The sequence below is a fragment of the Manis javanica genome, chromosome 13, assembly GCF_040802235.1.
Source record: "Manis javanica isolate MJ-LG chromosome 13, MJ_LKY, whole genome shotgun sequence".
Lineage (NCBI taxonomy): Eukaryota > Metazoa > Chordata > Mammalia > Pholidota > Manidae > Manis > Manis javanica.
Window position 1 is genome coordinate 80215566 of NC_133168.1, and position 27151 is coordinate 80242716.

The following is a 27151-nucleotide window of genomic DNA, read 5'->3' on the forward strand; positions in this document are numbered from 1 at the left end:
AGTCTCGCACCCGCGCTGCTCCGGAAGTGTGACGCAGGGGGGTGGGCGGGGCGTTACGTCATCCCGCGACGCGGGCGGCCAGGGGCCGGAAGTCATGGAGGTATGACGGGGATCGGGGAGCCCCCGAGGTTCCTGAGCGCGCTCATTGGGCGCCGAGAGCGGGACGGGAGGCGGCGGAGCGGCGAGGGTGCGCGCCCCGGCGGGATGGGTCCTGGTGGGATGCTCGCCCGTCAGGGCCGCCGCCGGGCACGTCATCCTCGCCATCTTCTGATCCGCGGCTGCAGTCGGGCGGCGGGACCCGCCCCGAATCGCGCCGGCCTCGTTACTGGCGCCTCCAACCCCAGGTGGCGTCAGGTCCTCGCTCCCCGCCACAGCCGTGAAGAATTAGCGCGCTTCCCAGCCCGCGTCTGGCGGCTGCAGGCCCCGGTGGGATCGTGCGGGAGAAGCGCGGGCTGCTTTCAGCGTGTGTCCTGCCGCCCTCGCCCCTAACGGAGGGCGTGTAGTATGTAATGGTGGCTACCTTAAGTTAAATTAAAATTATATTCCACATTTTTAGGCTACTTTGGTAACAATCTGAATCATAAAGCCTCAATCGCTGTAGATCAGATTCAGTGGGGGTTGCCTCATAATAAGGATTTTATTCATTTTTCTCCTCTGGCCATTAAATATCAAACTAATGTCAGTTTTAGGCATACTTACTCTTTTAGTACTATGTGCGGGGTGCTTCCCAAGTATTATCTCTGGATACTGCAATCCTAAAAACGGATAGTATTTTGCACCATTTTATAGTTAAAATCAAGGCTCAGACATGTTAAGCAACTTTTTCAAGGCAAGAGGTAGGAAGAGTTTGAGGAAGAATTCAAATTAAACTCTTCAGCACAGGCCGTTTGCACTACCCCGTGTTGCCCTGGGCATGACCCTGAAGTGTCAAAGAATAATGATGTCGGTGGTCACACAACATCCATACACACGTGCAGGGTTCCTGGCTTCCAGAAGGGGGAGAGACATGTCTATAGCTGTAATACACAGGACAACGTATTTAATTGTCATGTGGGACAAAGTATTGCATGCCTAATGTTTGTTGGTTTGGGGTTGGATTTTTTCATTAATGAACAGTGTGGTTTTTTGTCCAAGAGTGTGTGCTTAAAAGTCAACCTAGAAGACCAATGCTAGAACTATGTGTCTTGTTACGGTATGGGGTTCATTCCCAAAAGGTGAAATTTGTGGAACTTGGAAGAGTATATTTCAGCCCAGTGTAAGAGGAGCCAATCATTCAGTTGACTCTTACTATTCCTGTATTGTGCACAGGTGGCTGTGCTGTGTCTTGGGGGCAGTGTTGTGTAACACCTGGTCTCTGTGCTCTAGGAACTTACAGTTTGGTTGAGGGGCATCTGTACTGACAGGGCATCTACACCAAAAGAAAACTTCACTTGCCATATCCAGGGCTCACTTTACTAGAGGAGTAGACGGGCTGTTAAAAAATATTTCTGCCTGCCATCTGTCACTCCAGAAGTAGGGCTCATTCATTTAGAGTTCAAATGCTTTTTAAAGTGCAAGGAGTCCCTTTGGATGTGAAAGTAACCCTTAAAGTTATATTTCTGTGTCAGTTGGGAGAAAAACATACTAGTCTTTGAACTGAGAATTTAAAGTGAAGAGTTAACAAGATTTACATTTCTGACTAGGTGTGTTAAAGGATAAGAAGTATCATGGAGGTAGCCGCTTTAGGAGGCAACTCTGCCCTACCCTTTAGGGAACTAAGGGAAGGATCAGAGACATAGCGGAGGCCCATATAGCTGGAACTCAGACATCTAAGGTGGAGGCTGTGCTGTTCAGAGACAAGAAGGGGGGTCTGGGAGAGTCTGGGAAACAGACGTTTGAAGAGGAGGTGCTGGACATGAGGTGGTGTCTGGTGGGGGCGCAGTGGTGAAGCTGGGCTTGTAATGGGAAACTGCAGACCAGAATCAGCTGCTGCTGAGGGCCCTCTCAAAGGAACAGGAAGTGGACAGGAAGTCCTCAGGCTGCAGGTGGCAAGAATAAGTCCCTTTCTGCCCTGTTGTCCTGCTTTGTCCTTCAGATGTCCTGACTGGCTGAGCAGAATGTGTTCTGCTCAGTTACAGAGATCACAGAATATTACACTGAAGTTTCGTGGGCAATATTTTAACTACTAGCATCTGCAGAAAATTGGATCATGGGCAAGGTGGAGATTATGGGATGAAGCTGCTAGGGTCCTGAGGGACGAGAAGAGTGGACAGGGTGATACTGAGCAGGGTGGAGGGACTTTGACTGGCCCATTTCCGAATTTGGATACTGCCAGGACTTCATCCCTCATGTTAGACCACAGACACCCTTTACTCAGTCCATCAAATAGAGGCCCCTGGGTTTGCTCTCGACCCAGAATGTTACTTCCTGGCAAGTTTATAAGATGATCTCAGTGTAGTGTGGAGATAATTACAAGGCATCTGGTTTTATTTAATCCTTCATGGAAAAGCAGTGTGGTTTGCTGCTTTTTACACCTAGGATCTTACAGTTCCTTTTCTCTTTTGGGGGGCAGAAGTATCCTTTTTACTTCTCTTTTAGTTCATTATGCTTGGTTTTCTGCTGTCCCACTCCCCATTTAAAAGTTGTGTATTTTGATAACTTTGGGATGGTAAAGGAATGCTAGCAGGAATAACACATGATCCATAAGACATGCTGAACTCTGCAGACTCCTGTCTTAATAGATATCATCATAAATATCTTCAGATCTAAAAACATTTATTTGAAATGTTTTTCCACATTTCAAGTTATCTTTAATGTTTTACCACAATGTTTTAATCATACAGCTCTCATGATACTCAGAATGTGTGTTAACGGTAGCCCTGCCTGAGTAAATTCTGTACGTCAGAATTTTCTTGTGACTTGAATAATAATAAGTATTCCTTTGTTTTTACCTCTGTTAAACAATATCTTTTATGTTTTATATTTCAGATACTAATAGAGGATCCTATTACCACATGTCTTTCGCCCTCAGTGTATGATATGATCTGTAAACTCGGGTTTGAAGTCAAAGAAAATTGTGACATCAATAGTATTGTAACTCAGAGTGGTGAAGTATGCTGGAAGACAATCACAGACTGTGCAATTTATACAGTGTCAGGTTTGTCCTTTCTCTGCACCCCAGACATCTGTCAGTACTGTTGCTTTTAAAAGGTCTTCACCTGTAAAATTTCCCTTCCTGGTATTGCTGCTTCTGGTTAGAGGGTGTTGTAATACCGGCCTAACTCAAAAGAGGAAATGAATCCTTGTGAAAGAGGGACTTGAGGCCAGAGAAGAGTTACCGGGCTGGACCAAGGGAACTGAGTGTGGGAAGATGGGTGGGGAAGAGTGAGGGCTGAGGATCCATGTGTGGTATGGGTCTCTGCTCCTGGTGAGCAGTCTAGGTGGGGGGGAAAGGAAGAGAATCATATGAGTGAAGGGCAGGGATCACTGGGAATATGTTACACAGTTACTTTAAATGTCTCCGGGTGTTCTTGTACAATTTTTGGAGAAAGGATATGGGTTGGGAAATTTAATAACAGTTGTAAAAAAATTACAAATAAAGGTGCTGTGACCCAGCAGTTCCTTCCCAGGAATTTGTAAGGTTCACCGACACACGTGAGAGTGTGTTTGTGCAAGGCTATTCCTTGCGGCAGTTTTAACAGCAAAAAAGAAAAGACACTGGAACAGCCAGATGTCAGGCAGTGGCCAGTAAACCAGGAAGGGTGCACATGCGGGAATGTTGTGCAGTGGTGGGCGGGAAGGAGGCCTGTCCTCCTGGTGACAGGAATCTAAGTTGTACAGCTAAGTGAAAACATAGGAGGAGTGTGTATTTGTTCGCTTGAATATGTATAAGTACAAATAGACCCAAGGAATTAGTAATAGGTCTTACAGGAAGGAGAATTGGGGGGCCCGGAGGGAGACTTTCACCCTTTTACATTTTTGGATCGTGAGCCCTGTGCATATTCAGCCCAAAACTTAACAAAAAAATTAAACAATAAAAGATGCGCATTATGAATATGTTCTAGAACAACTAATGTCACTGGAAATCTCACAGTGTGATGATGTCAAACATACCAGGTTAAAATAATACATACACAGTCTGAAACTGGTTTTATATAAACTTATAGGTAAAGAACTTGAAGAAAATATTTTTTCTTCTGTTTGAACCTTTCTGTATTTTCCAGATTCTCCTGACAGTAGATGTACTTTTTTTATTTTTTTAACTTTTGGTACCATTAATCTACAATTACATGAGGAACATTATGTTTACTAGACTCTCCCCTTCACCAAGTCCCCCCCACAAACCCCACTACAGTCACTGTCCATTAGCGTAGTAAGATGCTGTAGAATCACTGCTTGTCTTCTCTGTGTTGCACAGCCCTCCCCGCGCCCCCTTCCCACATTATAGTCGATGTATTTTTTATAAACAGATAAGCCCTTTGTAATCTTCCAGTAGCATCTGTGTGTCTTTTGTGAGTTCAGTTATAAACTGGCTGTTGATTTTGTGGGAATGTTATAATTAGGGCACTTTTTCTTTGATGATTTAGACATTTTTCATCACATGATGTGGATCTGTGGTACTAAACCTTGTTTTCTTACCCTTGAAGCCCAGGATCTGGATTACCGTGGGAGCGTGAGGCTGCTGGGCCCTGTGTGTGAGGCTGTCCACTCACACCTGTCGTCTCTGACCAGGGAGCAGTTTGAAGTCCAGTGTGCACCGTGGCTCCAGTGGACACACTTTCCACAGGTTTGGCTTTTGAACACCTTTAGGTATAAAACACAGCAGATTCCACTCAGAGGCCCTCATTACTTGCTGATTTTAAAGGGGTCTCCCTGTCCTCTGGGCTACCCACCTGTGACAGAGACTTGGGGGTTGCCAGGGACACTTGGAACTGTCCTGCAGAGTCTCCAGGCCTGAGCTGAGAATATGTCCTTTGAAGGAAGGTCCTTTTTGGTTGTGTTATCAGGCTTGGAGGCTCAGGAGGTAGCTGGGCACATGGTGGCTGATCCAGGGACAGAAAAATGGACACCTCCAGGAAAAAAGGAGCACTATGGACAGATAGTAGGGCATTCTTGAGATAGTGGGACCAGGAGACTGTAGGTGGGGAGGCATGGTTTTTGGGGTGAGTGGAGGGAGGAGGGGTGGTTTGGGGTCACACCCAAACTTTGGTTTGATTGCTTGGTTGGTTCAAACAAACCATTTCACTTGGCACATCAGATGACTGCAATAGAGCGCAACTGTTAAAAAAACAAATTCTAATACTTTGAATTCCCTGATGTAGAGAGTCACCCCTTCTCCCTTTGCAGTAGTTACCCTAAGTGGCAGGCTGAGCAGCCTTGTATTTATCTATTTTTAAGAGCTAATGAAAATGGGAAATAAGATTAGGTCAAAATATTTGACTTTTCAATCGACAATTATCCCAGATTTACTCTTTCTATAAACATTTAAATGAGATAACTGTGAGAAAACTTCTTACATATTAAAGTATTTTTCTTGATTCTTTAGATATTGTATGTATGTAGCAAATGTTTGCCTACACCAAAAATGTCATTAAAATTATGTCAATTGAATTCTTTAGAGGTTTGGATTTCATTAGTAGTATTGTTACTTAGAGTATTTCTTTTGAGAAATATATCTTATTGAGCACAGCACAGATTCTAACATATGTCTTATTCCAAACAGTTATTTCCCGAAATTTTTGAATCTTTGAGAAGTCGTCAGTCTCCTGCCATTTCTCTCAGTTTGATGAAGCTGACCTCCTGTCTAGAACGGGCCTTGGGTGATGTACGCGCAAGGACTCTCTTTGTTGGTCCATTAAAGAACTTAAACGGAAAAGTTTCACAGTTGCACTTGGGTTTCTTGATTCTAGTTATTGTTGTCCCACAAAATATGATCATTTGGCACAAATTTTTTAAAACATTTCTGTGAGTGATTATAAAATCAAAACATTGGTGTCTGTAGTACTTTTCTCCCCTTATTTGTACAAACCATTGCTTTAGTGGTGTTTTTTTAATGTCATGTGGCTCACTGTAACGCAATTTTTAACAATTTTGTTTGAATTTTAGGTGTTTTTGCTGATTGGGAAGGAATGCCCCTTCCTTTTAAGAGATCTTCTTGTGTCTGAAGAGCTCACACAGGTGTTCGGGCAGCCTGTGGTAAGCTTGCTCCCCTCAGACTGGTAGAGCAGCCACTGCCCAAAGCAAGGGGTGGTGGCCGTGCCCTGTGTCTCAGAGGTTGATGCTGCCTTAGAAGAAGATACATTATGTCAGTGATTCAAGCATTCTCTCCTGTCCCGCCTCCCTTTTCAAAGTTGCCACTGTTCCAACCAAAAGACACCCGTCCCTTGCCCTGAGTCTCGGTGTGATTTAGTGGCTTCTGGTGTGATGACCTCATGTGATGGCCTCCGGTGTGATGACCTAGAGTGTAATAGCCTCAGGGCCATTTAGAGGGACAATTTGAAGTCCATTACTTTTGTTAATCATGTATGAACAACTACAATACTAACTTATTCTAGAGTAAAATGTCAGCCCTTAAAGCATGCTATTATACTCTTTTATTCTAAATTTTATCACACTCTTTTAGTCTAGTTGTATTCTAAAAAAACTATTTTTAACATGTGGGAAATTATGCCCTTTGCAACTGTTCAGACTTACAGTGAAAAAAAAATTTTAATGCTAGTTAAAAAAACATGCATAGCTATATACTTTTAAAAAATCTTCCAGAGGCCACATGATCAAGATGGTTTGGGACTAACGAATAACCTGTAGGCGACTTTCTGAGAGCTGAGCCTACCACACCAGGACGATACAGCGGCCATGTACTCCATTACATGCTAGACTCATTTTCACAGAGGAAATCTGTTTCCCGTAAAGCTTTCCCACTTTCGATGGTTGATCCTTTCTGCTTGTCAGCTTAAAGATGGCTCTTTGGTGGGCAGTATGGTTTGAAGATAAAGTACAGACTTGTGGCTGTTACTCTGAACTCTTCAGCACTCAGCTTTTTAGACTTGTTCTTGTTACATGCCTGTGGGCCGCAGTCCCTTTTAGCCTCCAGATGATTCTACTAATTAGTTGGCATATATATTCTGATTGTCCAGATGGTATGAGCAGTTAACTTAATGTTAAATTATCGATATTATAGTTGTTAACATTACATTGACTTGATATTAAAGTATTAAAAATTGACATGAGTGTGCAGGCTTCCCGGAGTAGCGTGGGACCGTTGTTCTGGTTGGTGACCATTCTGGCACTGAGTTGGCGCCGCCCTCTTGCTTGGTCCTGTGCGCGGCTGGGAATTCAGAGCGTCTGTTTGTTCTTCTCAGCAACAGTGTTCTAGGTGTATGAAGACAGCTTTCACTCCTTTGCTGAGTCTTTGCAGGCTCAGCTGTTCTTTCTCATGTGATGTTTTGAATTCTTTTAGTCCCTGAATATCTTCCATTTTTTTCTGAATCTCCTCTGAAGTGTGGTGCTCCCAAGAGGTCATGCAGGTGTCCAGAGGTCACCTGTAGAAGTGTATTACTACAGCCCCATAGCAGGATCCCTATCACGGGTGTGTCTTCCCTTTACAGAGGGAGGGACAGAGCAGTGAATGCTGAGCTTCAACTCTCCAGCCAAGCAGTGGAGGCCCTGGGGCTGGAGCCTCCATGGGGGAGGCCTCAGCCCTTCCCACAGCCCTCTGTGCATCACTCACAAGCACACGCTTCCTGTGGAGTTCCTGTTTATCACATTCTGTTTTATTTTTTCCAGGTATTAGGCACGTTTGGTACCTAGTATGAAAGCATGGCCAGGGCAGGCTCAGCCCCTGTATAGCCTGGGGGCCTCCGACACCGTGGCCTTACGCTGCGTTTCTCATCTGCACAGGGCAAGTGTAGTAGTGCCTTCCTCAGAGGCTGTCGCGGGCGATGAGCAGTGGGTGCGTGGACAGTGCGCCTGGCATTTTACACCTTTGTGTGCTGTTCATTCTGAAGAAGAAAGTGGGCAGTGTCTCAATATTATGTTGGCTCATTCGGTTGGTAATGGTCAGTCGCAGTCTGCTGCTCTTACCCCCTCAGGTGAATGTGCTGAGGGTCTTCATGGGTTCCCCGCATGGACTCAACCTGCGGAACGTCTTATGGCATGGCTTCGCATCCCCGCAGGAGATTCCTCCCAAGTAGGTTGCTAGTGAAGTGATTTTCTTTCTTTTTCGGTATACTTAAGAGTTTGTTTTATCTGAGTTTCATGTTACGGAGAGATGTATTTTGAGGAAGATAAGAGAGATCTGGGACAGGCTTTGAAGACAGAACTGAATGTTAATAGAATACAGGAGTGGTGGCAGTGCTGTGATTCGCTGACTTCCACCCCAGAGGCAGTTTGGAGGTTAGACCAGATGCCCAGCCTCCGGGTAGGGGGAGGACACGAAGGTTCCAGTTCACAGGTTTCCGAGATATGTTCTCCCTAACCATGCACAGGTCAGTTCCTACCAATGCCTGCAGCCGGTTGGGGAGACTTCCTGCAGTTTAATGGTGTTTTGCTTTATTTTAAACTTTTTTTTTCCTGTGTATGACTGAGTCATTTTTCTAACCGATCTCTGGCATTTCCCATTAGGTACTGTTCAATGATGCTGCTGCTCATGGTGGGACTGGGTCAGCTGCTGCAGAGTCACCTGCGACGTACACGAGCCACATTGGCGCACCGACCTTTTGTGGCTCTGCCAGACTTGAAGGATGCAGTCGTTTTCCCTGGCAAGGACGGCACTTCACATTTGTCCCTGTCTTGTCATCAGGATATTTATAAAGCCATTAAATAGTGTTAAGACTTGAACTTTTTGGGGGAATGGTTGTTCTCAGTGGCAGGAGGCCTTTGAAAATTGCATAAGGCTTTTGAATGTGCCACATAAAACCTTACCTCTTCCCACTGTGCCCCCAGGGGCCATGGGGTCTTTGAGAGTCACGGCCACGTGGGTCAGTATTAGTGATGGACTCAGGCTGTCCCAAAGGTGTGCTGGCGTGTAGATGGCTCGGGCCATTTTGTAATTTATGTACATTCCCTCATCCTGTGAGTTTTGTGCCTTTGTGCCGATGACCAGAGTGTCACGAGTATAAATGGTCTCCTATAGCTTCCTTTTTACCCCATGACAAATCCCTTTGCATATTATTGGGGCGGGGGCACAAAGCTTTGAAAGTGCAGTTAAACCAAGTGTTTGGTCCAAGCCCACCCCTTTCCACTCCGGCAACACAGATGTTAACACCTTATTTGCTGATGGAAATTGTGAAGGAATCAGCTGATGATCTTGGCTGTTTAGTCTTTTTGAGCCATTTACCCTTTTGGTGACTGTCCAGAGTATGTATTTTTTAAGCCTTTTTTTTTTTTAGGGTAGTTTTAAGTTTACAAATTTGAGAGGAAGGTACAGAGATTTCCCATGCTCCCCTGGGAGCCCCCTGTTGTCAGCATCCCCACAACATGGTGCATTTGTTGCCAGGGTGGACATGTCGTCACCCAGGGCTCATAGTTCACTTCGGGGCTTATTCTTGGTTCCTGTATCTTCCAGAGGTGTTTATCTTTTCTTGGTCAGTGTGGTCAGCTGGCCAGTCCTGAACTCCCAGAAGCTGGAGCCTCAGTCACTGGGAGGTGTGCTTGTCCGCACCCCCTGTTCCGGGAGCTCCCGCGCCCCCTGGAGCTGTGCTGCTGGTGCAGGCAGGGTCCTCACAGTGTGTGCTGCCCCAGGGACCTAGACGGCTTAGTGTGTCAGTACCACTGCCCCAGTGTCTCACGTCTTTTCCCCATGGCCAAGTGTGATGAGGCTAATGTATTTGCCTTTTTGCAGATGTTACACATGACGTGCTTTCGGTGTTAGAAGAAGGGATGAGGAAGTCCACTTTTGTGCTGAAAAGCATGTTGCCATATTGGGAACTTGCATTAATCAAGTTCAAGTCACACAGGTAACCGAAGGGCGGTATTACAAAGGTGGTTACTGATGATGTGGAGGCCAGTCCTTAAAATCTTCCATAGTCCACACTTTTTTGCTGTTGGAATCTAATAAAAGTGGGGCTGACTTAGGAGTAGAGCTGAGCATAAAATATCAACATGTAATTAGTTGAAAGATACCTAATTGTGTTTTAACATTACGTACCATCCTTTTGGTACAGTTAATAAAGATAATTATCTTTTAGAGGCAACTTTTAGATAATTTTCTGAGTTCTTACCATGAGTGAAATACTGTGCTCAGTGTTAGAGAACCATGAGGCCGAGAGGAGGTGAGTTGCCTTCACGTCCCCAAGCAGCAGAGCGTCTGCGTGCAGATGTGAGGAGGACAGTGGCTTTCACTTCCTTTCAGGTCTGTGATCCTGACCCTTGTTTGTAGGTCTTGAGAACCACTGAAATCCTGCTGTTTGCATTTCTTTAAGAAGTCATGACTTGAATTAAGCAGATCTTTGATGGCATTTTATTTGGCTGAAGCTATTAAAAATGTTTCATCACACAAAAAACACTGGAGAATAGTCATAGAATCACAAGCCTTTGCTCCTCATGCCCTACTTGCTTTGAGTGCATGTTGGCACATCTGGGATGCAGCTCTGTTACTGTGGTATTGTTGCCAACATTTACTTTTTTTTTTAAATTTTGTTATCATTAATCTACAATTACATGAAGAGCATTATGTTTATTAGGGTCCCCCCTTCACCAAGTCCACCCCCCCCACAAATCCCATTACAGTCACTGTCCATTAGTGTAGTAAGATGTTGTAGAATCACTACTTGTTTTCTCTGTGTTGTACAGCCCTCCCCGTGCCTCCCCCCACACATTATACATGCTAATTGTAATGCCCCCTTTCTTTTTCCCCGCCCTTTTCCCTCCCTTCCCTCCCATCCTCCCCAGTCCCTTTCCCTTTGGTAACTGTTAGTCCATTCTTGGGTTCTGTGATTCTGCTGCTGTTTTGTTCCTTCAGTTTTTCTTTGTTCTTATACTCCACAGATGAGTGAAATCATTTGGTACTTGTCTTTCTCCGCCTGGCTTATTTCACTGAGCATAATACCCTCTAGCTCCATCCATGTTGTTGCAAATGGTAGGGTTTGTTTTCTTCTTATGGCTGAATAATATTCCATTGTGTGTATGTACCACCTGTTCTTTATCCATTCATCTACTGATGGACACTTGGGTTGCTTTCATGTCTTGGCTATTGTAAATAGTGCTGCGATAAACATGGGGTACACCTGTCTTTTTCAAACTGGGCTGCTGCATTCTTAGGGTAAATTCCTAGAAGTGGAATTCCTGGGTCAAATGGTATGTCTATTTTGAGCATTTTGAGAAACCTCCATACTGCTTTCCACAATGGCTGAACTAATTTACATTCCCACCAGCAGTGTAGGAGGGTTCCCCTTTCTCCACAACCTCACCAACATTTCCAACATTTACTTTTTAAACAGTTTTGCATATTTTCCTTTGATTTCCCAGGTTTGCTGACTGTGCCATTTTGTTGTTGACACAGCTGGAGGCGGGACTTAGGAAAGTCTTCGCCGGTGTCAACCAGTGTCCGCAGAGACTGCTGACCGCTGAGGTACATGTGCGTCCATGGCTGGCTGCCATGGTTGTTGATGTTCTCCTGATAGTTTTCTGTGCCAACTGAAATTTTTAACATCTTATTTTTGTTGTTCATTGAGTTTTTTAGCTAAGAACTTTATTTGGAAGTTTTGACTGTCATTTTTTGTGGCTTTCTATTATAATGATTTTATATTATTTGTGCTTACGATTGTTTTTGATAGTTCTATAATATCTCCAATAGTTTTTTAAACTTAATGATGTCATAAAAGTCATAACCACTGATTTTCTCTCTGAAGCATAATTGCTGGCATACTGTTGTAACCCCAGGAGGTGGTCTGTGGTCTACAGGGAGCCCCTCTTTAAGGGCACTGCTTCCTCTTGGCCAGAACTTCCAGGGGGCTTGGAGGTATTCCTGGGTGGCTAGGCGCCAGTTAGCTGAAAGAAGGTCTGTCAGGCGGGGGAGGGAGACCATGCTGCCTCCGGAATATCGTGTGCTCTTGTTTCTTTCACTCTCCAGTTTCCTCTTTTTGCCCCTGTATGTAGGCATCCCTCAGAATTCTGTGGTCAACCCTGTCCTCTCTCTACATGTGCTCTGTGGGAGATCTCACACAATTGCGTGTGAACCTCTGTAGAGCGATTAGAAAAGACTTTGAACCCAATGAAAATGAAAGCCCAGCATATCAGCAGCTGTTGCCGTGGGTAACGCAGTGCTAAGAGGGCAGTTCATGGCACTACCTTCCAGCGGCCCAGCGCTCGGTCTCTGCCTCAGCCCTCCTTCTCCTCTTGGGGTGCTGCCTGTCTGCTGCGTATCTTCATCTGCGTTTTCCCCAGCACCTCAGATCTAGTTTATTTCAGGATGGCGTGTTTTTCTCCCACAGATCTGTCCTCTGGTTCTCCTGTCGTCCCTGTCCTCCAGCTGCACTGGCCCCAGACTTCACCCCCGCCCGTGCTTCGCCAGCACCTCGCACTCTTCACCCGCTCCGTCTGCCCCTGATTTACCCTGCACCCCATCTCTTTAGCACTGAGACCACCTGGCCTCCTCGCTGTGCCCTCCTGAGCTCGCCTCCCAGCTGATCTTCGTGGTTCTCTTCCTTCTCAAATCCATTCTCACATTGCTGCTAATTATTTTCCAAATTAATAAATGTTCTTACCATCCTGGATGGTCCCATCTGCCTAAAGCTCTTTAGGTGTCCCTACACCTACCAGCCAGGTTCACACCTTCAGGAGCACAGTGTGGTCCCCAGCCTCTCTCCAGCTTGTCTCCTGTCCGACCGCTCCGGGAACCAAGCTCCTCTAGCGCGTGCCTCTGCTCTAACTTGCGCTGCTTTGCAGAGAAACCTAAGTGAGGGGAGGTGTCCAGGGCTTCCCTTCTAGAAGGTTTGGAATTGGGGATCCGATGCTGAGGCAGCGTTGCCCCAGAGCCTGGTCTTTAAACTGCTGAGACACCAGGACACGTGAAAAACAAAGGCCGTTTGGTGGAGAAAATACTCGGGTGTGCTCACTTGTACACACATACCAGCCATCAGTAGAAATACTCTGTGCAAGTAATGATTTGTGAAGTTACAGGGTCTTTACTTTCAGAATGTGAGCTAAGGACAGAGTGTGTCCTCATGTGAGGGCAGTGTTCTAACGCGGTTCAATGGCCAGCTTCACTTTTACAATGTGTTTATGTTGTCAGTGATGTTCTGAAGCATTGCTAGATATTTATATTCAAAAGAATATTTCATGTTTGTGGCTGCGTGCTAGAATTTTTTCCTTCTATAAATAATGTTACTCTACTTGTATTTTGCTTTAATTATTTTTTTCTTTCCTTTTCTGAAGTCAACAGCTCTTTATACCACTTTTGATGAAGTAAGTAAACATAAGATTTGAAACAAGCAAAATATGTACTCTTTTAAAATACAAATTAAAAATCAGCCATGCATCATATGCTTATAGGAAAATAGTGATAGTCATATAAGCCAAAAAGGAAAAGAAAGCTTATCATAGAGGTAAATACAGTTTTCAGGCTAATTTTGAGACTCAATATTATTGGCCTAGTTTCTAAAGTTATAAAAGGCCAAAGTTGGAAAATGCCAAGAGATACTAACATTATATGCTGTAATTATTTGAGGCTTACATTTTAGGTTTAAGGGTAATACTTCCTTGCACATGAAATACACATCAGCCACTGTTAGGAGTACACAGACACTCACGCATTTAATCTGCGAACTGGTCATGTGGTTCTGAGAGTGAAAATCTGGAATAATAAAGATGACCATTGAAAATACCTTTAATGACTTGTAGAGTTATAGTGGCATGTGTGTGATCCTGGGTAGTAATTCTCTTGCCCTAAAGCCGATACTGCAGAGCTCGCCTGCAGGAGAGACAGAGGGAATGTTTGTGCAGAGATGGGGGCATTCAGATAGTTTTGCCTTTAAGATAACCACTAGATTCCTAAGTGGGTGGCCGGTGGGTGAATTAAAAAATGTTCCTGCAGAGTTTATTCCATAAGGTAAATAATTGGCTATTATTTAAATATGTTTGATATCATGAAGATTAATTTAGAAGAGTCACATCTTTGTAAGACTAGGTCTGAAGGATTGCATTGGGTGGTTGGGTTCCAAAGTCCATGGTGAATTAAGTGACTCAGAAAGTAGCTCTGATGTGTACTTTCCTACACACATGCATGCATGAGTCAATACACGCATACACATATCTGTACAGAGATATACATGTGCATATACACGTAAATACACATGAACACATGTGCACAATGAAGAAGATACAATACATACCTTCTTAGAGTCACACTGGTTTAGAAAGACCTACCCGCACAGGCAGCTGCTATTCTTGAGACCATCGCCAATGTGCTTAGTGTCCTTGGGACTCACGTGGCGTGCTGTACCAAAGACAGTGTGGCCTTTGACTCTGGAAGTTCTGTGCATGTGTGTGTGTACCATTTAATCAGTTTGCTTATTTTTGGTACTGCAGATCCTGGCAAAACACTTGAACGATGGTCAAATCAATCAACTTCCCCTTTTCCTTGGAGGGCCTGCCATGGTAAGGAATTAGGCCTGTTCTCATCCACATTCTTGTATTTATGTGACTGGCTGTTCTCCAAAATGAAACGATTCTGGCTAGTGGCAGGGTTCTGAACCATTCCCCTGTGTTTCAGGCCACCTGTGCAGCAGGGATTTGCTGAGCCCTGACTCCAGCTCTGGGACTAAGCTTCAGGCTAGTTGCATACAGCTTCAAACAGTTCTTGGCTTGTTGGGACAGGCCTGTGTCTGCTCTGTGCACCTCCGTGGCAGTCAGAGGAGATGAAGGCTGAGTGTTGGATGTGAGAGAATTGTTCATCGTTGAGCTGATTGCTATTTACTGACTTTTTGTGCTTTATGACTGAAAGAGGAGTCTACTTTGGACTGAAAAGAGGAGTTTATATTTATCCATTTAACTGGGAGTTGGCAATCCAGGTCCTAGTCCTGCTGTGTGACATGAGGCAGGTTGTGTGTGCTTTCAGGCGTCTCCTGCTGCCATCAGGAAGCTTGGAAGACTGAACTAGTTTCTCTAACACTCTCCCATCTTGATTCTGCAACACTTCTGCCCACTGGCAGTTTCCTGGGGCAGTGGTTCCGTGGTTCTCTCCACTCCACCCTGGAGCAGAGGCCTGGGACTCGTGCTGTAAAGGGCTCCAGAAATGGGACAGACTTGTGTGAGCAGCTTGGGAGAGGCGTGAGGAGACAGAGAGCAGGGCTGAGGTCACCCACTGCACAGTGGTGATTTCTCTTTCCGCGTGGGAAGTGGGCACCCTGGTGGACAGCTCAGGGCCGCTTCATGGAGGAGGGTGAGGGAGGGCTGGGGTTGGTTCACTAGCTTTGGAGCCATCCATGTGGCTCTGTGCATGTAGTGGTCAATCCTCTGAACACTGCAGTCCATCCTGCCCCAAGCAGCGGGTGCAGTCAGAGAGCAGGGCCTGCCAGTGGGATTCCTGCCCTGAGCAGCAGGTGCAGTTAGAGGGCAGGGCCTGCCAGAGGGAATCCCAGTTTGGTACTTGGCAGTTATATGACTGATTATATCAGTCTTTTGGGGGCACTTTTTCTTGCGTGTGCAGATGAACATTGCTGTTCCTCACATGTGTCAGGCGTGGTCCATTTTGGGCCTTAGAACATTTCCTCCCTCAGCTAAGAATAGTAACAAAATTTTTTCTGTTTTTTTTCCCTGAAAGGAATTTCTGTGGGATTTCCTGAACCATCAGGAGGGTCCCCGTATAAGAGATCATTTAAGCCATGGGGAAATTAATCTACTTGAGTTTCCAAAAGAAGCAGCAGATCAGTTGCTTGCATTTTCCATTGTACTTTTACTCAGATTTGTTGACGAAGACCTGTCATCATCATTTCAGGTAAGGTATAGGAAGGACAGCCAGTAATTAGGGTCACTGTCATTCAGCTATGAAAGAATGTAGGCTACTTTGAAATATAATTAACTCTAAATCTTTAGTTTTGATGTCTCTGAGTTACAGTGTGCCTTCATCACAACAGGTAATTGTGGCTTGATGACATGCGTGTGTATCCTCTGTAACAGGTCAGAATTATTTAATCTAATGTAAAATAATTTAACTCAGTTAAGACGCATTTGCTTTTGTTTTTAACAATAGGATGTTGCAAACCTAAGAACAAAGTATAAAACAGGATTAATTAAGCATGCCAGCAAGCTATGGCAGGGTGTAGTACTTGCATCTATTGATAAACTAATTCTTTAGTTTTAAAATAAATAGGTTAGAATGTTTGTTACTGGTATTTTAATTCTTTTTTTCAGACTAATGTAGTAATTGTAGTAATTACTGTAAATATTGCTTAGAAGTTCACATAGGTAACAAGTTAACACAGAAGTGGGAGCCCTCGGGTTCCTCCCCCAGAGATGCACGTGAGTGGCTGGGCATGTGCTGCCCCGCTCCGAGGGCTCCCCACGGGGGCTCATGGCACCATCGAGTCTGTTTTTGGCTCCTGTGTTCTGCCTGATTTTATCACCTGTTTGGCATTCCACTTGATCAATACAGTATTACTTGCTTAAGCTGACCTGTTAGGTGAGCTCTAATTGTCTCTAATGTGGGAAATTCCTGATGACCCTACTGAAGTCAGTACCTTCATTGCTTGGGGGCTCGTACAAGTAAATGTGCAAAAGTAAATCTCTAAGGTAAAAGAAAGCAGTAGGACGCTGTTTCATTTTTACTTGTGTATTATTTTGCTGTATTTTCTTCTATTTATTGGAAGTTTGCAGTTCTCTTGTAAATTGCCTGTTAATGTCTTTGCTCCATTTTATGCAGTTTTATTTTTGCTGTTTTATTTGTCATTTTCAATGAGCATGTTGCTTGTTTGTGTTTTGAAGTTTTTTGTCTTTGGCTGATGCATTTGGAATTATTCTTAAAAGACTGTTTACTTTTCAAAATTTTATATTTATGTTTATATATTTTCCCTAGTATTTCTATAGTTCTTTTTTTCCATTCATGTCTTTTGATCCAGCTGGAATTTATTAAATGTGGGAGTGAGAGAATCTAACTTTATTTTCTTTGCAAATTGCTTGCAGGGTGGCCACACACCATTTAGAGAGTAAACATGTGTATGTTGTGCACTGGACTCCACATGTCTTTACTGACCTTCATTTTGCAGTTTAATATCTGTAAGCCTACCGCTCCCCTGGACCCTGAGGCTCCCTCCTGTGGCCCCTCCATGGCCAGAGTGGCCCCCCCAGTGCCTCCCTCTGGGCTTCCACGGCTGCCCTGTGCCAGCCGTGGGGCCACTGGATCCCCGTGGGCCTCACCACCACCCTTCACACCATGTATGTCTTAGCTGCCCCCAAGAAGGCGGCCTTTGTGCACCCCCAGAGCACTGCCTGCCCTCCTGGAGGCCTCAGGTGTTCGTGAGTGAATGTTGAGTGTACATCGTCTTCAGGTAGTGTCTAGGTGTTTTGTTTATTTTGTGCTGTTGGGAACTCTAGGTAGCCTGCCTGTGTGTAGGAAGGCTAGGGAGTTTTGGGTGCTAAATTTGTCAACTATCAACCCACTGACTTTTCTTTTTGTTTCTAACAGTTTCCAGTCAACCAACTTGGATTTTACAGTTATGTAAATGTATCAGCTATAAATAGTGTTTTTCTTCTTTTTTTTGATATTTTGAATGTCCAGTGACTGTTATGTAATTCCCTATTAGTTGTGTTGATTTGTAATGTTTAAATCCCTGTTGTGTTCTGGCTTTTTAGGAGCTTCTTACATTTTCCTGTTGTTTGGAATCCTTTTCTTATTTATTTCTGGTTTTGTTTGTGGACAGAAAGTGGATGTGGCCTTTGTAGTTTATTGTTAACCGGCTTCATTTAAAATCATTTTGTTGGTTATGGTTTGACTACTGTGTCAAACCAATTTTAATAAAGAGTTTTGCTTTGTTATAGCTAAATAGAATTATGTGAAGGAAAATAATGAGAAACTGGGAATCCTACGTGACCTAAAATTCAATGGAAGGAAACACAAACCTAGTGGAAAGTTGTAGTAACAGCTGTCTATTTTTTCTGAACAGGGAAAAGCGGCAATCCAGTCACTGGTGAGTCTTGCAGAAGGGTACAGCGCTCACTTCCATCCTGTTGCTCAGCTTAAAAAACAGGTGCGCTGCATGCAGGCCATGTGGGGTGCTCGTCGTCTCTGCAGAGCTGTCGGAGTGCAGGCTGGCCTGTCACGGTTGGCAGCTCTGCCTATGTCTGCAGCATGCTCTGCAGGCACATGGCTGTGGCCGAGTCACTCAGTCTCTCTGAGCTGCAGGCTCCATGTCCAGCAGTTGAAGTAATGGCAGTATTTGCTTCTCTGGGAGGTTTTGGTGCTTACCAGGGACCACCGGGAGGTGAAGAGCACAGCACTCTGGTGGGCTGTTACTATTGCCATTGACCCAGGACTACCAGCACTTCTCCTGGTCGGCGGTGAGACACGTCAGCTTTCCCTTTACCATCTAAGACCAACTTTATTAACCTGTAAATTAAAGCAAACAACAAACCTTCAGCATGTCTGTCAGGAAGTTCCAATGTGGAAATCAGCTTATGTTCTTGATTGTTATATAGTAGGATATGAAGGTGGTACTAAGGGCAGAAATGGGATTGTGTCCAAAAATACAATGTGACAGTTAATGAACTTCGAAATTCACCACTGAGATTGCTCTCTAAAAGGAGACTGTAAAATAGCACATAGTGGGTTAGGGGGAGACAGGCAACTGAAGGACCAGTGCCTGGAGAAGCTTGAGTCTGACTGATGGCATGTTAGAAGAGATGACGTCAGGTAGAGGGGACTATCAGCAGTAGAGGTGTGACCAGCCTAGTGCTGTTCAAGAAGGTCCCCAGCCTGTGCGGACTGCTCCACGGCAGCCGGTATATAGAGCCCAACACAAGGCCGCCAAACTAGACCCCACTGGACTCAGGGACTCTGGTGGAACCCTCTTGGTAGCAGGACACTCCCCAAAGCTAGTTCTGATTCATCAGAGGGGGTCATGGACCCCAGCTCAGAACAGAAGGGGTGTCACAGAATTTGTGGAGATGTTTTACAATGACCCTAGACATTGACTACCTGCTAATCCCCTGTATTTTCATTGGCCTTCCCATATCTTAGTGTATTGAATAGCTAAGACCCACACCTAGTTTTAAAATGATTAAGATCTGTAACGATTTTACAAAAATATTGCAACATCTGTAATGACTCAACAGCATATTTTCTGGAATGCTGCTCTAAAATCTTTAAAAGCAATTAGGCATTCTCCTCTCAGGTGCTGAGCTGTGAGAAGCGCATCAGGGCCTGGCCTTGTCTGCCTCTGCCCGAAGAGGCTGAGAGGGGAGCAGCCAGGTGAGTTCCATCTGGGCCGCACGGACCTCTCAGGTGTCAGCGAGCATCAGCCTCTGGGGAGCACCCAGGAGGGGATCAGCAAGCCTCAGTGCCTGCTCCAGGCCAAGGGCTGGCGGTGCAGGGAGCGTGACCCCCCGGCTCACGCCTGATGAGCGGTGGGGCTGTCAGCACAGACCAAGGAGCTGGGAACAGGCAGGTCAGTGGGGAGGAGGGTGGTTTCCACTAGAAACTTAGTGGGCAGTTAGAAATCGGGCCCCAGGCTCCAGAGAGAAGTGAGGATAGAGGCACATGTTTGGAGTCATAGGGCACAGCAGATCCATCTTGTGGGAACAGTGCTCAGATGATTCACGGGCTGTCTTTTGTCAACAAACTGCTGCTTTCAGCATGTTGTGTCCTTCATTTTTACCGCTGTCTCCAATAGCTTTTTCATTTTATATTTGGAGAAACGAAGTTGCAGGTCAAGTGCTTTTCTCAGTGAACCACTGAAATAAGCATTGTTTTGTAACAGGCATTAATTGGGCATCTTATTGTTGTCATGTATCTGAATATTTTCTGTTTTTCAGATTAGAAGGTGATTCTGAAACAAAAGCCTGCAGTGCCTTAATTATAAAAATCATGTGTGAGCTGTGCCGCCATGTGCCTGAGAGTCATTGTGTTTTTGAGGACTTGGATGATATTCCTCCTGAGAGGTAAGTTTCAGGACATCCTGAAAACTGTGAAAACATGAATTATGCAAGTTGAGATTGCAAACTTAGCTTTTCTGTGTTTTAAATTGTACAAGCCTGGTGGTGGCATTAAAATCACGCCCTGCTGTCCCCAAGAGGAACATCAGATAAGCTTCGATTGTCTGCACTTGTTGGGCTGTCTGCTGGCAGTTAAAGTACTTTGCTCACAAGTAAGCGTGCATTCCTGTAATCTGGCTTGTGTAACAGCTATACTGGCAGAGTGGAAAACTACGTGAGCTGACCTCTGCAGAAGCTTCCTGCCCGGGCGGTCCAGGCGTAACATGAACGGTGAAGAGCAGGCGCTGGCCTGCCCGTCACAAGGCTTGTTCCCCCCCGCAGGTGGCCCCAGCTGCTCGGCAGCCTCTGCAGCGTCCCGGTGCCAACCCTGTTCTGCCCCAGAGCCGTTCTGGAAGTGATCACGGTGCTGCAGAGTACGAGCACGTGCTGCGCCCAGGTGTCCGGCCAGGTCACTGCCTCCTTGGAGCAGAGGCACCAGCTTTGGGCGGAGAGGCGGCTGCGCTCCCGGCAGAGGAGGAGCTTCCTGCACATGTTGGGCAGGTGTGTGGCTCACCTCGCTTTGGGGGAGTTGCCTTGGGGTGCAGCCTGATGCTTGCTTTCTGAGGAAGTTACGATATACACTGCTATAAAGTACGCTTGTGATTCCGGCTTTTGGGAATAAGGATTCTACTGACCCAATGCTTGTGATTCTGGCATTTGGGAATAAGGATTCTACTGACCCAAACAAGTATTTGGATTTAAAATGTAACAGCAGATGACCTCAGGTGTAAGGACTGTGGTTTCTTCACTTACACTCTGTATTTTGGAATATATTACATCCTTAAGAAATTACCAGTTTAGACAAAAGACAGTATTTTGAATTGAGTGGCCTCTTCATCCATAAAGCTGTTAATAGGTATTTGTCAGGTGCTTCTGAAAGGTTACACCAGGTTTATATGATGATGCCTGTTACATCATTCCCAAAACAGGATATACAGTTGACCCTGAACAATGTGAATGTAGTTGAAAATCTGTGTATAACTTTTGACCCCCTAAAAATTTATTAGTAGCTCATCATTGACAAGAAGCCTTTATTAAACAGTTCCCACATACTTTGTATGCTGTATTATATACTGTATTTTTATAATAAACTAAGCATGAGAAATGTTTTTTCAAATTGTTGCAAATCTTCAAAAAAATTTCCAATATTTTTATTGACAAAGTTCAAGTATAAGTGGACCCATGCAGTTCAAATCCATGTCGTTCAAGGGTCAACTGTATTTTTAAAAACCTCTACCATTTCATAGTAAATATATCTTACTTTAGTTGGAACTTCTTTGAGTTTCAGAGGCATTGAACACAGGTTCTTTTTAGGCCGTTCGTGTTTCTTCTTGTGAGAGTCCTTACTGAACATCATATGAGAAAGAGGCTGGTGGGTGGCATATAATACGAGGACCAGGTGGAGGCCCTGGATGCAAAGCTGGCCAGTCCTGGTGCCCGAATAGCAGCGTCAGCTGCCGGAAGCTGGGCTACAGCTCAGAATAAGACGTGGGAGCTCTGTCAGCCAAAACCAGCACCCTGAGTGGAGGGGCTGGGGCAAGGTTGGCCTGCAGGGCCAGGGTCTCCCGGTCACTAGGAAAACAACTGCAGACATGGGGTTTTCCTGAGAAGTTTGGATTTACGGGCCCCTGAGAAAAGGGTTGGTTAGGTGAAACATTTTTTCCTTATGAAAGTGAAAAGCACGTTTGTCATGTTTTAACTTATTTTCTCTATTTTTAGCATTAAGCTTCTGTCTTCTGCACTCCACCTGATTTTATTGCTGATCGCCCTGGAATTGATCAACGTTCATGTGGTTTGTGCAAAAAATACTCACGACTATCAGCGGTATCTAAAGTGAGTGTGTCGTTGGGAATGAAACTATGCTTTGATAATTTTAAATGACTTTCACTCCCGTTGGTTACTTCCTTTGATCCTCTTGAGCCCCACGTCTGGTCGGCCCTTCTTTCGCCTCTGGATTCGACACCTGTGCAGGTACATCTGCAGGAGGAAATACGACTTCCACAGGAAAGCTTCCAGGCCCTCAGCCGCACAGTCGCGCACAGGGAGTTGCCAGTGCCTGTGCTCGCGGGTTGCAGGTGCCTCAGCGTGTGCAGTGAACGTGACAAGGGGAGCTCAGCATTTCGTTACAAGGCCTAGTCCAGACTACTGCGGGCGTAGCCCATGTGCAGGATGCTGGCAGTCAGTGCCCCTGGGCCAGGGACGCACGACTTTGGCACTAGACCTTTGAGCTGGGTTTTTCTTTTGGGGCTGGGGGCTGCCCAGGGCACTGTGTGACGTTTAGCAGCGGCCCTGGCCCCTACCCCCACCCCCGTGGGTGGCAGTGTAGCACCCTGCAGGTGTGATACCAGAAATGGGTTGGATGCTGCCAAATACCCTGGAGTGTAGAGCCACCCCAGCTGACGACCACTCTGCACAAAGGCTCTGTGGGTTTTTTTGCATTGTTATTTTAACCTCTAAGTTTTAAAATTTTCAAACTTAAAAGTCAGAGAAAATTTTAGAGCGACTTGGGATATATAAAAATGACATTTGTTCCCATCAATCAGAAGTAACCCCCTGTGAACATTTTGATGAATATCTTTAAGGAAAAGTCTTTCTTTTTTTTATTGTATTTTATTTTGGTATCATCAATCTATAATTATAGAATATATAATATTCCATAATGAGGAATATTATGTTTACTAGACTCCCCCCATCACCAGGAAAAGTCTTTCTTTTTTTAACTGAAAAATAGTTGATATACAGCATACATTGGTTTTAGGTATTCAATGTAGTGAGTCAGCACTCACATTATAGAACGCTCACGATGCTTAGTCACCATCTGTCACCATATGGAGGTAATATTACTATTTCCCTCTGCTGTACTTTCATCCCCACAACTTACTTTTTTAAGATTGGAAGTTTGTCCCTCTTTGTCCCCTACACCTGTTTCACCCTCACCCTTGTCCGCTCTGGCAACCGCCAGTCTGTTCAATGTATTTGTGACTGGTTCTGGGTTGCTTGTTTTGTTTTTTGTTTGTTCATTTGTTTTGCATTTCAGGTTACATATAAGTGACATCCTGTGGTACTTGTCTCTGTCTGACTCAGTGCACTCAGCATGGTGCCCTGTAGCTCTGTCCGTGTTGTTGCGAACAGCAGGGTTTTCCTGTCTGTGGCTGACAGTGCCCCGTTGTGTGTATGTACTGCTGCTCCATCCCCGAACCCTTCCATGGGCTCTTCCAATTGCTCCCATGTCTCAGCCATTGTAAATAATGCTCCATTAAACATAGCAGTCCATATGTCTTTTAGAATTAGTGGTTTTGTTTTCTTTGGGTAAATTTCCGGAAGTACAATTACTGCATCTTATGCTATTCTTCTATTTTTAATTTTCTAAAGATCCTCCATACTGTTTTCCATAGTGGCTGTACCAGTTTACATTCCCAACAGTGCAGGAAGGTTCCTTTTCTCTGTGTCCTCACCAACACTTGTTATTTCTTGTCTTTTGGGTAATGGCCATTCTAATTGGTGTGATGTGCTACCTCATTGTGGTTTTGATTGTTATTAACAATGTGGGGCATCTTTTCACATATCTGTTGGCCATCTGTATGTCTTTTTTGGAAAAATGTTCACATCCTCTGCCCATTTCTTAATTGGGTTATTATCTTGGTGTCGAGGTGTGTGAGTTCTTTATATATTTTGGATGTTAACCCCTTATCAGGTAAATCATTTATGAATATATTCTCCCGTACTATAGCCTGCCTTTTGTTCTGCTGATGGTGTCCTGTGCTGTACAGAAGCTTTTTAGTTCAGTATAATCCCACATGTTTATTTTTGCTCTTATTTCCCTTGCCTGGGGAGATATATCCAAAAAAAATTACTAATGCAGATGTTCAGGAGTTTTCTGCCTATGTTTTTTTCTAGGAGTTTTATGGTTTCTGGTCTTATATTTGGGTGTTGAATCCATTTTAAATTAATTTTTGTGTCTGCTGGCACACAGTGACCCAGTTTTTATCCTCTTGCATGTAGGTGTCCAGTTTTCCCAACACCAGCTACTGAAGAGGCTGTCATTTCCCCATTGTATATTCTTGCCCCCTTTGTCATGAGGAAAGCCTTACAGCGATCGCTGTCTTATAGTGGGATGTGTGCCCTGTGGGTGGTGGACTCTCCACCGTGGAGGAGAGGAGCTGATGGGTGGGGCGGAGGCACATTGCCCAGGGACGCCTGATGGGCGGGGGGTGCTTGTCAGTGTGATCCACGTGGCCCCTAAGATCCTATCTCAAACTAAGTTCCATCACTTAAAAATGTTATTCCTGGATGTGAGAGAGTTAAGTCGGCAAACTCCCAGGAGCCCGTCCTCTCGGGTGACACAGACGCTGCAGCGTTTCTCTTTTTCATCTAATTTGTATGCTCTTTATTTACATTTTGTATGTATTTTTCTTGAATTTGCAGCCAAAAATTAAGTATAATACTTTAATTGTAATTCCAAAATGAGAACATATTTAAATTTCTGCATTTTATAATAAAATTAATTAATTTCTTTGTTTAAAACAGGTTCTTAAAGTCGATCTTGCAATACACTGAGAACCTGGTGGTTTACACCAGCCCAGAGAAGAACAAGTGGAGTGGAATTACCAATCTCACACACACTGCTCTGTTGAGAATTTGGACTTTCAGTGAGAAGAAGCAAATGTTAACACATTTAGCCAAAACCCACAAATTAGACTGACCTCAGGAAAACACAAGTCAAGATCTTGAGTGTGGCTGCATCTGAGAGCCCAACCTGAGTAGACCTGACACCATGTAAGCTGGAAACGCAAAGGCAGGTGGCTCCAGGGTTGGTCAGGGCTCAGGTGCCCTCGCCCCGCAGATTCCGGTCTGCTCCTGAGCTGGTGGGACTACCCGGCCAACACCTTCCCTGACATATGGTCCCGAGGGGGCTGCTTCTCACCAGCCATCTGTCACCAGCAGCAGGGGCTCCTGTCTTGCTGCTCACCTGCCTGTTCCTGTAGACTGCCACTGGCCAGGCCGAGCCGATGTCCACCTTGGACCAGCCGTCAGGCACGAGGGAGGGCTTGGGCCCATCATGCCTCCTGAGCTGAGAAGAAGGTTGGCAGAGTCCAATTCTCAGGGTCCGAGTCGGGAGGAGCAGCTCCTTAGGCGCAGGCCAGCCAGGGAGCCAGGTCCGGAGGGTCACTGCAGGGGTGGAGCTAGAGAGGGACCACCGGCACCGCCCGGCTTCAAGGGCCCAGCTCAGCGGTTGCCAGGGTGGTTCCCTGAGCCGGAAGCCCCCTTGGGGCTGCGCTGGGCTCAGGTCGGTGTCTGTGTTTGGCTGTGGCCGTCCTTGGTGAGTCACAGCCTCTCCCCCACCTTCCAGGCCTCCCCCGCCTGCCCCCCAGGAAGGACACGTTCAGTGTCCTTCGGTGTTCAGTGTAGGAGACCCATGGGCAGGGGAAGTAGTACTGGGAGACAACAGACTCTAGCACCACTGCCTCCGCCAGCTCAGCACCCACCAGCCCCTTTTAAGCTAAACTCCTGTGTAAAGACAGTGAAGACCACACTTCTGCCCCCGTGAGGCAGCTCTCTTGTGCAGTTGCCCCAGACACCGCATACCAGCATTTCCCTCTCGGGATGTTCTCTGTAGTGTGCCTGCAGCCTCCCTTGGACATGCCCTCATTTAAATGATGATTTGTGAGATGAGCCACACCGCTGACCCTTGTGATGCTGGCACTGGAGTGGGAAGGGGGAGGAGTAAGAGCTGGCTGACCCACAGAAGCACACACCATGCCCACGAGGGGCGCATGGGGCTGCTCTGCCCGAGCCGCCCCTGGAGTGCCTGCACCGCTGTTAAAGCTTCTGTGCTGGCGCCCGGAGGTTGGCCCACACCCCGCCCGCGGGATGTGAGCCCCCGAGCCTTGGCAGCACTACTTCCCACCGACTTCTGTCCTGGGAATGGGGTGCCTGGGTCCCCAGAGGTGTGGGTGCTCTCCCCATTGCTCTCTGTGGGGACTGCTGTCTCCCCAAGGGAGTGGGGAGCAGTCACCCAAGCCGCTGATCAGCCCTTCTTTGTCCCAGTTAGTTGGCATGAGGTGTCCAGCACAGCCAGGTGGCCTCAGCCTGCGGGCCACTGTGTTCCTGTGTGAAAGTGTGCCACCCTTAGGGCTGAGGACATCTGAAGCTGCAGTCGTGAAATGAGCCAGTGGCTCGTTAGGGGCAGTGAGAGGAAGGCCCCCTCCATATGTGTCCTGGACTGTGTGCTGGCCATTGAAGCCACCCTGTGTGCCGACCAGCAGTCGGGACCATCCTCTTAGGCAGGCTGAGGCCCCACGGGGCATCACCCGCAGTGCTCCACAGGGCCTGTAGGAGTCCTTGCTGCTGAAGTGCTGTAGGTGGGCTTCACCTCGTAGGAGCAGCACCGTGAGAGCCATCACAGCAAGGCGTCCTGTGACCCCACTGACGGGAGGCTGTCCCCGGTGTCCGCAGCCAGGCTGTGTCCCTTAGTGCTGGCGGGAGCACGTGGCACGTCTGCACACACATTTCTAGAGGGCTGCGCACAGACCTCTTGGTCCTTGTCAGAAGTCTTCACACCTTGGCCACCAATGTCCAATCAAACCGATTTCCTTCCAAGACCGTGACCTGTCTAACTTGTGACCCCAGCTGTAAAGGAGGGCATTTGTGTCATCTAAGCCACCGAGATTGTGGCTTCTGCAGAAATAAGGCATTGACCCGGTCACTTCCCTGTGTGAGCTGCCACACCCATGGAGGAGGACCAAGGGAAGGGCCGTGGACCACCTGAGGCCTGTCCCGCCAGGAGCGCCTCAGAGGGAACAGAAACAGCAGGGCTAGTCTGGGGCCATGTCCCCATGTGGCTGCATGTGAATGTGTGATTTCAGGTACGAGAGCTAAATGCTTTTATGTTTACATTTAAAGCTGGCTCTGCACAGTATAAGGGTGATTGATACATCATGATTTCATTCATGTTAGCATATTAAAGTTTAATTTTTCTTTCCTTTGA

At 45.9% G+C, this 27151-nt stretch overlaps 1 protein-coding gene across 10 annotated transcripts; it reads left to right on the forward strand.

The window, feature by feature from the left end:
• Positions 1 to 18: 18 nt before the first annotated feature.
• ERMARD (ER membrane associated RNA degradation) lies at positions 19 to 27151 on the forward strand. Of its 10 annotated transcripts, none has more exons than XR_012124363.1 (18): positions 19 to 100; positions 2968 to 3136; positions 4626 to 4765; positions 5702 to 5803; positions 6085 to 6174; positions 8070 to 8167; positions 8602 to 8738; positions 9821 to 9935; positions 11446 to 11548; positions 13354 to 13383; positions 14506 to 14574; positions 15740 to 15913; positions 18078 to 18161; positions 19305 to 19381; positions 19945 to 20070; positions 20446 to 20664; positions 21883 to 22134; positions 24691 to 24881. XR_012124363.1 is itself a non-coding variant. In XM_037020829.2 (18 exons), exons 1-18 carry the CDS (start codon positions 95 to 97, stop codon positions 24863 to 24865), a joined length of 2028 nt encoding a protein of 675 aa, XP_036876724.2. In that variant the 5' UTR covers positions 43 to 94; the 3' UTR covers positions 24866 to 27151. The 10 variants fall into 10 exon arrangements, 8 of the variants coding, with proteins under 8 accessions (XP_036876725.2, XP_036876727.2, XP_036876724.2 ...); XM_037020829.2 differs by having other exon boundaries at positions 43 to 100; positions 21883 to 21996; positions 24691 to 27151; XM_037020831.2 differs by having other exon boundaries at positions 91 to 187; positions 21883 to 21996; positions 24691 to 27151.